General features: G+C 34.9%; 2 protein-coding genes across 3 annotated transcripts; both read left to right on the forward strand.

The window, feature by feature from the left end:
* The first annotated feature begins 282 nt into the window (after window positions 1-282).
* On the forward strand, window positions 283-5178 carry LOC111197153 (uncharacterized). Of its 2 annotated transcripts, none has more exons than XM_022686591.2 (6): window positions 283-421; window positions 1130-1300; window positions 1434-1477; window positions 3433-3821; window positions 4029-4163; window positions 4268-5178. In XM_022686591.2, the coding sequence occupies exons 2-6, from the start codon at window positions 1263-1265 to the stop codon at window positions 4535-4537; spliced, it is 876 nt and encodes a 291-aa protein (XP_022542312.2). In that variant the 5' UTR covers window positions 283-421; window positions 1130-1262; the 3' UTR covers window positions 4538-5178. The 2 variants fall into 2 exon arrangements, with proteins under 2 accessions (XP_022542312.2, XP_022542313.2); XM_022686592.2 differs by having other exon boundaries at window positions 3436-3821.
* A 1630-nt stretch (window positions 5179-6808) lies between these two features.
* On the forward strand, window positions 6809-11299 carry LOC103022405 (uncharacterized). Its single transcript, XM_007236598.4, has 5 exons — window positions 6809-7382; window positions 7492-7517; window positions 7822-7951; window positions 8234-8407; window positions 10217-11299. Exons 1-5 carry the CDS (start codon window positions 7356-7358, stop codon window positions 10889-10891), a joined length of 1032 nt encoding a protein of 343 aa, XP_007236660.4. The 5' UTR covers window positions 6809-7355; the 3' UTR covers window positions 10892-11299.
* The last annotated feature ends 1493 nt before the right edge of the window (window positions 11300-12792 follow it).

Genomic DNA, 12792 nt, shown 5'->3' on the forward strand with positions numbered 1-12792 from the left:
AAAAATCATGTGCTAGTTGTACTTAAAAATATAACACAGCATTTTTTCACCTCAATATTAAGGAATGTTAGTTTAAAATTTGTAGTAAAAAAGACCAAAAAAAGCATTGTGGGGTACACCTAATAACAAGCTTTCAAAATGTTTCGTTTTTAAGTAAAACTAGCTCATTATGTGCTAACATTTACAAGCATAAAGGCAATTCAACAGTTTAACACCAAACAACAAAGCTTAATGTTTCACTGAATGGAACTGTTCCAGAAAATGGCGGGTGTTTCTCTGCCATAAAGCAGCAGAACTCTAAGGCTCTGCCCTCTGACAGGGTGTGTTGATCACATGATTTACAGGCAAGCCCCAGAGCACAGTTGTGTAACGCCACAGACTCACACTTCCGTCTACAGGCAACAAAGAGCTGCGACACCAGGTAACTGAAACACGCTGTTTTCATACATGTTGCTTCTTTTGGCTGAATGAATTTACATTCACTCGATGATTTTTTTGTTTCTCTATATTACAAACAACTTTTGATGGATTTTTAGTGTTTAATTTCAAATAAAATGGTCTCTATAAGTCCTGTTGTGAGGACTAAGTCCTGTTGTGAGTCAGTGAATGCTCTTTGGCACAAAAACACTTCCTGCTTTTCTTCACACGTATTCAGAGAAACCCAGATAATTTGTAGTTAAAATGTTTGTATTTAGGAAAACAAAAGCAAGTGAATATATAAAGGAATAGTTGGAAAAAATGTTTTTCACCTGTGAATAAAACAGTTTTTTTTTTAACAAAATTTGCGACACTTTTCAAGATTTTTCAAGGGCATTTTTTTTTCATGCTAGAATGTTGTGTGCAAAATGCGATACACTGTTGACCAAAAACATGTTTTTGAGTTTTCTGGAAACCAGTAAACAATTGTTCATAAACCTTAAACTGACTTAAATGCCTTAATATAAAAAATAAAAAAAACATAAATATCTTTATAAGAAATGTCACTTATATGTCACAGTTTGCTATACAGGCTGCGCTGTCAAATGTATTTATCTTTTTTTTAGCTGTATATATTTTTAATTACCACATTTTTCGAAATATCTTTATTATCTATTTTTAAAATATCTTAAATCATCTTTCTCTCTCTCAGCAGTGAAGCTCAGCTGGTGTAGGACGTATTTTCATCAAAGTGCAAGTTTAGGAAAACATAGACAGCAGAAAAACTAGCTCTGTTTTCTTAAACTTGCATTCTGCTGAACACACGTCTTGACCCTCTGCAGAAGATGATGATCACTGACATTTCCCCAGATGCAGAAAATAAGTAAGAATTTAAGAAACAAGACTTTATTTTTTAAATACAGAAGTTTTTAGTTGTTTAACTGAAACATGCATGTCAAACTGAGTCTATCAGCCAGTGGCATGTTCTTTATTGTTGTGTATTTTGTTGCTACTAGGTGTCACCAATTTATATCTGAATTAACTGGGATCTACACAGAAGGTATGTACATATACTATATATACATGTGCATTCATGTATAAATTTTTCTGCATTTTTATTTTTTTAATTTGAATAAAATAAAGCAGTACTTTTGCTATTTGGTTTAAAAAAAATGTCCCATATAAAACATTTTTTAATGAATAAAAATAATAATGTCAATGGCATAAAATGTAAACGTCTTTTGTAAATAATATAATATAAAAAATAAAATCTAATATAAAAAAGTGATCTAGATTTTTCTTTCAAACAAAAAAATCATTTTGGGAACTTTTAGAGGGTTCAGTAAGTCAGAATGTAATAAGAATGCAGAGGTGCATGTGCTGCCATCAAGTCAAGGGAAAAGGTATGCCTAGAACAGCTAGAGCTCTCTTGGGGCATCAGAAAGGCAAAGCGCACCTATGCAAAGAGGAACCACAAGCTCTTCCAGAACACTGCTGATACACAGCGCATGTGGCAGGGCATTCAGGCAATCACCAACTACAATATATATTTTCACCTGCTTGTGATAGTCATGCCTCTCTTCCAGATGCGCTGAACACCTTCTACACAAGGTTTGAGGCACAGAAATGCACAACGCCAAGGAAGACCACACCTCCTCCAAACGACCAGGTACTGTGCCTGTCCTCAGCTGATGTGCGGAAAACTCTACGCAGAACCAACTTACCAAAAAAAGCCCCAAGAACAACCAGCATACCTGGCAAGGTGCTCAGAGGATGTGCAGACCAGCTCATGGATGTTCTCACAGACATTTCTCTCAGCACGGATGTCACGCGAACATGCTTCAAGTCCACCACCGTCATTCCAATGCCAAGGAATTCTCCAGTATCCTGCCTTAAATAAGTACTGTCCTATTGTACTTACTACCATCATTATGAAGTGCAGGTCATGAGGCACATCAAAACCCACGACAAAACTCTCAACAGACGATGCCATCTCAACTGCACTCCACCTGGCTCTCACCAACAAGACAATAAAGACTGCTATGTTCAAATGCTGTTAATCGACTTCAGTTTAGCATTTAACACCATCATCCCTCAGCATCTGATCAAAGAATTGAGCTTGCTGGGCCTGAACTCCTCCCTCTGTAACTGGGTTTTGGACTTCCTGACTGAGAGACCACAATTAGTCAGGATTGGAAACACCTCCAGCACCAAAATACTGAGCACTGTTGCCCCCCAGGGCTGTGTACTCAGTCCACTAGGCTCTGCCGTGGAAATGATGAAGATCGCCAAGTTCCTTAGTGTTCACGTTGCAGAGAACCTCACCTGATCCCTCGACCCCAGCTCCATAATCAAGAAAGGCCAGCAGCGCCTCAACTTCCTGTGGAGACTGAAGAAAGCAGTCTGCAGAAATCTTCCACCTCCCATCCTCACCATGTTATACAGAGAGACTGTAGGAAGCATCTTAAGCACCAAAATCTGATTGCCTGATGATACAGCGGATAGGGAGGACAGCTGAAAAAATCATCGGGCCTTCTCTCTCCTCCATCACGTACATCTACACTACACGCTGCATCCGCAAAAACAGCAAATTTGGGAACAACCCCACCCATCCCTCACATGGACTCTTCTCTCTGATGCCATCTGGTGGCAGAAGATACCGGACCAACCAAGTGAATGATTTTCCTTTTTACCTCAGTAACTGCTGTGATCATGTATGACCTATATGTTATAGCATGTTACATACCTGTCTGCTAAATTGTCTCATGTTTGCTGTATTTATTGTATGTATTGTAGGTCTTTGTTGCATAATTTGTTGCACATTTGCAATTTGTTGTCTCTGTTTGTTCCATGTTGCACCATGGTTCTGAAGGAATGTAATTTCGTTGCACTGGGTACTTGTACTCAGATTAAATGACAATAAAAGTATTTTGTCTTGACTTGAAGTAAATGGCATTGCACTAGTAAGATCACTTTATATTTTTATGTTTTTTTTTGTTTTGTTTTTTTTTATAGCAGGGTGCGTGGACCTTGATACAACTGGAAGCATTGTAAATAAATATTCTGGTACATTAATTCCCCTTGTGAAACCGAAGAGCTATCATGTCAGAGTGTGTGGGCAGGATGACACAGTCTACGCTGGAAATGAAGATCAGCTGGAAGCCTGGGAAGACCACTACCTGTCAGAGAGGATGAGGATGACGGTGATCGGTGCCATCGATGACTTCCCGTGTGAGGCGTTCGCCCGCCAGTTGGTGCTCTTGCTGTGTGAAGATGGAAACATTTACGCCTATGAAGACGAAGTTCTGCACCTCGTCGCCGAGAGTTTAAAGGATCTGTTTGAAAATGGGATGACCTTCCCTGGAATTGAATCCTACAACCTTGGGGAATGTTTTGAGGAATACGTAAGTCTTTGCCTTTTTTCTATCAAGTGCTGCAGATATACAGTTATGCTCCATTACTGAGAGCAAATCTCTTTAATCTAGACCAGTTGTTCTCAACCCTGGTTCAGGTCTACCCCAGACCCTGCGTAGGTTAAGGGTTCTTCAACATCAGGTTTAAGAACTACTGCTCAAAGCCTTTAATCTAATCTAACGTTTTTTTTTTTACAGACGGAAGAGGAATACAACGAATTGATGGAATGCAGTGAAATGAAAGAAATGAGAGAGGCACACGAGAAATTCAGAGAATCCTTGGGGCTTGAGCTGCTGGAGTGTCTAGAGGATTTGGAAAAAAGGCAAATTAAGGTACTTTTTACATTCAGTGTAATTAAATTGTTTACCTGCATACATCAAGTTATTCAGTTGCTTAATGTGTTTTTTTGTTTCTTCTGTTTAAATTGATTTTTCAGATGGAGAAAGAAGCGGAAGAACATGCAGAACATCCCAGCAACACTTCAGACACCACTGCCATCAAACAACCAGAATGTTTGGAAATTGTTTCTTGGCAACCTGTGCCAATTGTTTCATGGTCTTCACTGTACCAACAGTATAATTCATACTTACCCATGAGATACACGCTTGGTCACAGTATTATAACTTCAAGATGGCATGTGCAGGGTTCTGAAACTTTGTACATAAAACATATTTTGGGGGGGGCAGCTATGGAAAAAAAAGGATAAAGATGTGGGCATGGGACAGGCATGGGCGTGGTAGTGGGGGGAAAAGTGGACCTGACTACCCAGGGCCCGAGTAGGGAGAGGGGCCCCTGATGACAGGAATGTCACTGGTTCAGAGCCATCTCCTTACTTTCTATTCAAGCAGAAGTGTCCGTGAGAGAGCCAAGTTTTCCCTGAGTGAAGACTGTATTATGAAAAGATAATACATCAGGCAGCTGGAAATGTCAACCCATTAAATGACCCCTTCTAATCAATAACCATGTATCAACCAGTTCTTTTTTAGGTTTACGTTTTGGGGAAACTTAGGGTATCATTTAATATATCTGTCTCTGGGTAATTCAACCCACTTACAACATTTCATCTGTAATACATTGTCTATATTTGCATAGTTGTATATTTTGCAAAGAATATATGGGTGACAGTTTTCTTAAGAAGTTTTGTTTTACTTATTTAATTCGTGGGTTATCTTTATGGTCAATATGTGATTCTTTAGGCCGTTTGGTTTACATTTTTGTTTAAATTGTATATAGTGTATATAATTTTTTGTTTCATGTTACTGGACATTCATTAATCACTTAATCACTGTTTTTGTACCATGTATGACTGTGTATATGAGAAATAAACTTTAATTTTTTAAATTTTTATTGCAATAGAATTTTTAATAATATATTATAATATTATAGTATGCTGATCCAGATGCTCTTAATGCCAATCTTCCAGACTAGAGAGAGCATGGACTGTGGATTGATTTCATCTCCAGTCAGACAGACAAACTGAGGGATAAATCATGTATTTGAGTGCTCTTATATCTGATTTGAGTGCTCTTATATTTAGCACCTATAACAAGGATTTCTTGTTGTTTCCATTACAAGTGGATGACAGTGAGGAGAAGGCTCTACTTTTTTAACAAAATGCATTTTCTAAAAAAAATTAACTAAAAATAATAATAATTTTGCTTTTAAATAAGCTGACGTTATTCTGACATACAGTGTAAATAAATATAAAAAAGGCATGTTAATGTAAAAAAAATATGTTAACATACAGTAATGCACATCAAATAACCTCCTTCAATTGATTTAAAGTTTACCTAAGTTCCAGTTCTGCTTCTTAGTTATGTTAACCATATATTTTGAGTTGAGCCAACTCAAAAACATCAGCAAATGTTTTAGTCTAAATTCTAAATCTGTAGATTAGGACTGCAGTATTTTCTCCAGACTCCTAAAGCCTGGGGTTTGTCATGAGTTTAATCTATAATTTCATTTCTCAAAACAACTCATGTTTCATATCTCTAGAGCTGTTTAATAAGGCCATTGCTCAAGTAAAACTGTTTTGTATTGTTAACTGAGATACACAATGAAAATGTGAGATGTATAGTAAAATAATATATTTTCTTTCCATTTTTAAGAACCAAATAAACAAAATGCACGGCATGTATTAGAACATTATATACAAATTATATAATAATAATACTAATAAAAATACTACTAATAACAACAACAATAATAATAATAATTATTATTATTATTATTATTATTAATTCATTTACTCTTCTGTCATGTCTCTTGACTGTGGGATTATTTTTATTATTTTATTATTATTATTATTATTATTATTATTATTATTATTATTATTATTATTATTATTATTATATTATTATTATTATTATTATTATTATAGTTTTGCCCATTCTTCTTTGCTAAACAGCTCAAGCTCGGCAGGATAGATGGAGAGTGTCTGTGAACTGTTAACAGCTATTTTTATGTCTTTGTCACAGAAGCGCAATAGTCCACTGTAGCTCTGGCTGTATGTGCTGTAGTGCTTTGTCTTGCTGGAAGGTGAATCTTCTTTACAGTCTCAAGTCTTTTGCAGACTCCAAGAGGATTCCTTCCAGGTTTGCTCTGTATTTAGCTTCATCCATCTTCCTATCACATCTGATCAGCTTCCCTGTCTCTGCTGAAGAAAAGCATCTCTACATCATTATGCTGCCACCACCATGTTTCATAGTAAGGATTGGGTGTTCAGGGTGATGAGCAGTGTTACTTTTCTGCTACATAGTGCTTTGCATTTAGGCCAAAATGTTCAACATTGGTCTCATCTGACCACAGCACATTCTTCCACATGTTTGCTGTGTCCCCTACATGGCTTGTGGCAAACTGTAAATGGCACTACTTATGTCTTTCTTTCAACAATGTTTTTTTTTTCTTGTCAATCTTCCAAAAAGGCCAGATTTGTGGAGTGCACAACTTATAGTTGTCCTTTCGACAGATTTTCCTACCTGAACTTTAAACTTCTTCACTAATTTATCTCTGACCTGTCTGTTGAGTTCCTTGGTCTTCATTATGCTGTTTGTTCACTAGTGTTCTCTAACAAACCACTTCAGGTCTTTACAGAACAGGTGTATTATTATACTGAGACTAAATTACACACAGCTGGATTCTGTTATCTAATTAAGTGACTTCTAAAGGCAGTTGATCTAACTGGATTTTATTTAGGGGTTTTAGAGTAAAGGGGTCTGAATCACTTAAAATCTCAATAAAATACATTTAACTCTGTGATTGTAAGGTGACAAAATGTAAAAAAGGGTTAGGAATACTTTTGCAAGCCACTATATATATATAAGAACCAGGAACATTAGAAATGTAAGCTGGAAGCTGAAAGCTGATGACTGATCCTGTGACACTTCCTGGAAAACGAAACATAAAGGTGCGTAAAGGTGTGTTGTGTCATTTTTAAAGGAGTGGTGAGACAGCACAGCCTGCACTTTACGCTTCATTTCAGTGAGGACTAACAGACTATCTTCAGACTATCTCCATTTGGAACAATGTCATCTGGGAATCTGAGTACAATGGTACAATGTTTTAGGTTTATTACTTATATTATGACATTCTATTACTGATATTATATTCTGTAAAAAAAATGGAGAAAAATGTAATAATGTATTTTCTTCCTGGTAACAGCAAATGGAAAAGGAAGCCAGAAGGAGGTGAGTTAAAGATTAAGGATATATAAATTTTTTTAATAAATAAATTATGAACTGTGTAACTTCTGTAACATAAATGACTGAATGTTGTTCTGCCTTCCTGCGTTGTTCAGCCCTCTTTTTTTGCTATGATATTTCAGAGTACTGTATTCTAAACTGTACTTTTGTTATGTTATACAGTTATATGATAATATATGTTTAAATATTTTAAATTTATTCTATTACTGAAACATTTTTGGTTCTATTATGTTGTTTTTAAACAATGAAACAATTAGGTGAATTCAGTGTATTTTGCTTTTTCAATCAGGAAATTTTATCAGGATAAAATAAGAAACAGAGAGAGCCTGAAATCATGTGGCATGAATTTAATCACTACTGTCGAAAAGACAATCACAAACCATAGCCGGGAAGCTGAATTACTGAAGTACTTCAATGAGGTAGGTGTGAAACAATTTCTTGAATGTTTAAAATGCTATTAAGAAGCTTATAATAAAGTGACTGAAAAATAGTTAAAAATTAAGAATGATTGGATGTCTATTATTATTATAATTATAATTATTATTATTATTATTATTATATGTAACAATATGTGTGCAAAAAAGTGCAATTGTGTCATTGGTCATCAATATAGAGCCCAATAAAACTTAGAACAGCTGTTTTTACAACTGTTTGAGTATTATTTTAATTTTTTTCTAAATGTTTATCTGTGTTTATAATAGATGCTTCACAGCATTTTCTTCCTGGGATACATCCATGAATACCGCTTACATCCCAAAGATTTTGTTTCAACTGATGAAGTACACAGAAGTTTAAGTTGCAAATTTCCTGAGCCATTTATAATGTACAACAGTCACCTGCCAACTCGCACACCCTTTTCTATCCTGCTTGAGATGGTGAGTAAACCACACAACAACCATATGATAAAACACAATAAACAAACAAATTAATTAAATGAGTTCGTTTTATAAAGCGCCATCTCTAACAAACTAAAAAACAAGCTAGTGAAGCAGTGGAAGATTTGGTAAACTCTTGGCAAATTGTCCCTGCAGGAGCGTAACAGTATTAGATGTTAAACTGAAGTAAATTTTTGTCGTCTGACGTCATGGCCAACGTTCAACCTGAAATTAACATCTATTGATGTTGGTGGCCAGCTGATGTTGTGTTAAATTGGGGGCATTATTTAGACACTATTAGCCTACAGCATTACAATGTATTCAAGACAACTATCAGAGAGAAACCTTTAAGCCTAATGGTTTCAAGGGATTTAAAAACATCTTGTTTATTCATATTTGTCTTATTGTTTTTTTTTTCTCTTTTTAGTCACAGAAATTAGTCAGGGACAGAAAGAGATGTGACAGGTTCAGACACAAATAATAGGCTATTGAAACTGGTTAATATACAAAATCTTAGTCAAAAACAGGCAGGGTCATAACCAAAGGCAAATACGAAGGGCAATAAACATACTAATAGAGAGTAAGACAGTCTAGATAAACACAGGGCAGGGCAAGGGGAAAAAAAAATATATATATATATATATATATTTCATAAATATTAAAACAGGTAATACACTGCAATAAACAAAACATGGGCAAGAGAAACACACTGTAATGATGGACAGAACCAATCAAATAATCAGTAGAAAGTTTGGGTTGTTTTCCATAGCATAAATTTAAACTTTAATATAGTTCATATTTGTTTATTTAATTTCGTTTTTGGCACTAGCATTAAGATTTGTGCTAGCCAAATCTTTTGTAAATACATTGGTAGCAATTATGTTCTAGCGAAGCTGTTTATTTACTAGGATTTCCTACTTTTGTTTTTGTCTTTTTGGTTTGTTTGTTTGTTTGGTTTTGTTTGTCTTGATTTTCTTTGTAAAAGCTCTTTTTAGCTGTCATTATCTATCCCAATATATTTTTTACTTTGCCCGGTCAACTTTATTTCATTTATTAATAAACATCCATTCCTGCATTTAAAACTATTGTTATGTTTAAAAACAATGTTTCCCAAAGGATGTTTGAACAGGATTTGTAAATTTCTCTTTTTACAGTGCATAATAACATTGAACCATTCAAGGAATCACTAGATAGTTCAGTTCCCAAATCAGATCTCTCAATCCTGAGACGGCACTCCATCAAGGACTGTCAGTAAAAAATAGTGATAGATCCACATAAACAGGAGATTACTTTGAAAAACACTACAATAAAAAAACACTACAATACAGAGTTACGTTCACAAATGCCACTTGAAAATTTACTGTACAAAACAGAAGCTTTATATTATCTATAACAAGAAGCAGTGTCGTCTGTTATACTGTTGTAGACCTTAAATTTTGTTTAAGTTGTGGGACACACAAAAAAAACACTTCATTGTTAGTATCCCTGGTGCCAACAATGTAGTTTAGGAATGGCAACATTACTAAGTGGGAATTACTTTACTATCCCAATTTTTTTGGAATGTGTTGAAGCCCTGAAATGTATATTATAAGTGGATGTATATTAATAAATGAAATGAAGCTGAGCAGAAAAAAGAGAAATATCTTTAGTGTAGTCTGCAATAAAAAAAGACAATGGAAATGTAAGAAACATCTGCATTTTTATTCTGTCACAAATTTTTATGAACATTTTTAGTAACTTTATTATTATGTTTTTATTTTTTTTTTTAACTTTTTTTAATCAAAGCATTTTATTTGATTATTTTCTCAGATGGAGATACTCTATGAGACTGAAGAGAGAATAAAACAGGAGCTTGCAATTCTGTTGAAGAGCATGAAATTTCCAAACCCTCTACACAAAGAAGGCAGTAAATACGAGCAATATTACACACTGGAGTCAACAGTGATCTGTGTTTGTTACTCCAATTTGGATTCACGGAAATATTATGGAGCATCTTTTTGCTGCAGGAAAGGAAATGCCAAGACAATCCTAATTGATCTGTCTTGTCTTAAAACCTGGCATGAATATGTTTCTCATGCAGTCATGTCGTTTCATGGTGGAGCTTCTGGTGATGGAATAACGTTCCCTACAGAACTGAAATGCAGGGCATTTTATAGAGACTGGAAAGAAAATGTTTACAACGAGAAACGACCCTGTGCAAACTGTAAAAAACTGTTCAATCTGCCAAACGCAGACCCTGATAAAGTAGAACATCCTTTTGGGAACTGTGCTGAGACAGAGTGCCTGAGCAAACTCCTGAAGAATGATCAATACATGCAGCAGAAAGCAATGATTCCAAATCACTCAGAGGAACATTTAGAGAAACTCAGAAATTCAACAAAGGCACGATTGACAGTGCAGCTTAGAAAGGCTGGCATTGAATGTACTGATAATAACTTTCTCTTTTACAACCCATGTGTAAAGCAAAATGTTACAATTTGTTGATGGCTGAGGACACCAAAAAATGGCTTTTTATGGTACAGAACAGGATTTCTGGCCATGGTCACATGTCCCTCTCTTCAAAATTCATCAGGATTATTCTTATATAGTGTTGCATACAATTGCAATTGCATACAAATGACTAATAACTAGTTTCTGAGTATAAGGTCCAGTATGCATGATTTGAAAATGCTTAGTATTGAAGATGCATACCCAGAACTGGCTGCTTTTTTAAAATGTGAATACAATAGACACTCTTATTCCACAATGCAATGCAAAACAGAAAGAGAGGAGCTACTAATGTCTAGAACAATATCAGAAAAAAGTTAGATAATGATGCAGGTCCAGCAGCACAGGTGGCTGGAGAACTTACCGTGACTTATATAGGAATTGCAATAATTCATCTCTTCCTGAAAGCAACTGGGTACAGCCATCGTCTATCATGAGCTGCCCCTGTTAAATAAAATAATGCTTTGATTTGTGGGGAATTTTGGATTGATTAATAAATGATAAGCTAAGAAAACCAGTACTATATGATTAAGTTTTAGCTGGCTCTTTATGTGAGAGTTGATTGGTTTGCTAATGCTAACCTTTGTTTAGTAATGCAAACCACCATACATTCATTCAATTGGCTCATCATTGAGCGGGTAGGTGTTACCTTAATTAAATGAGATATGTTGGCTATCGTTTACAAAAAAACTCTCCGTATCTACTCAGATGTTGTGATTATCATTTTATTTTTTTAAAAAGTGTATTTTGGTTACTTTTTTAAATCATGTCCTTGTGTTTACTCAGTTTAGACTTATGATTTGGTATTTTAATGTTTTAACAATTGGTAATGATCTGTCATTCTGAACATAGTATAGAAACTGTAAGACACATGCTAAACACTGCTGCCAGTATTGTACTGTATTTTTTTATTTTTTTAAGAGACAGATTTTTAATACAGCATAGAAGCTATAAAACTTATTGCAAAATGCTGGAAACAGTGCTGCCAGTATTTTTATGTAATTTAACAAAGGGATTTTTTAATAGTGGTGGAATAAGATTTTTGGACATAAATCATGGAATAAATTATTACTTTTTACTATCAATTAATAACTTGCCTGAGTTTGCATTTTGGGTGTGGCAGCCCTCAATTATGTCATGAAAGTAGCAAATAAAGACCAGATCCAAATCGCTCCCTACACCCTGCACTAGTCTACTCACTGGTGACTTTAACAACAGGTAGCACTATAGGGCAACAGACCTACAGGTTGTTTGGTTTTAAACAGGCATGGTATTTGGGACACAGTCCATTTACAGTCCCCGAAATGTGTTTAATTTTCTGCTAAAGAAGTGATTGGCTCTTGTCTTCATGTTCTTTTAAATGATTTTAAAAGACAGCAATAATCAACAATGCTGAATTCCAGCACACTTTTAAACCCATTAAAGACTGTTCTAAAGGGGATGCTGAAGGGTGTGAATATATATGACCTTAAATATGCACTTTTAACAGTATTTTATTTTTTAATAAATAATATTTTTTAGATTAAAATCATACAATAAATAACTGATTAATGATGTTTCACTGTAAAACTGTAGAACACAGGGTATCTTGGGACACCCTGCTACCTGTACATTTAACTATAACATTTAATTATTATTTAATTTACTACATGCAAAAGCTTCCTAAACTTTACCCATCTTTTTTTATCATCTACTTAATAAATCTGAAGCAACAATGTGCACTCTTTGTTTGGCTTGAGTTCACCACAATTTAACATTTCTTAGTATATTATGGACAATCACATATTTCCTATTGGCCCTTGATGTAATTTATTTGCATGTTCCCCCTACCCCTACCTTACCATCAGTGTGGACTCTTGCGTACCAAGGCTTCAGTATTCAGTTACATTTTATAATGG

Source organism: Astyanax mexicanus, chromosome 3 (assembly GCF_023375975.1).
Source record: "Astyanax mexicanus isolate ESR-SI-001 chromosome 3, AstMex3_surface, whole genome shotgun sequence".
NCBI lineage: Eukaryota > Metazoa > Chordata > Actinopteri > Characiformes > Acestrorhamphidae > Astyanax > Astyanax mexicanus.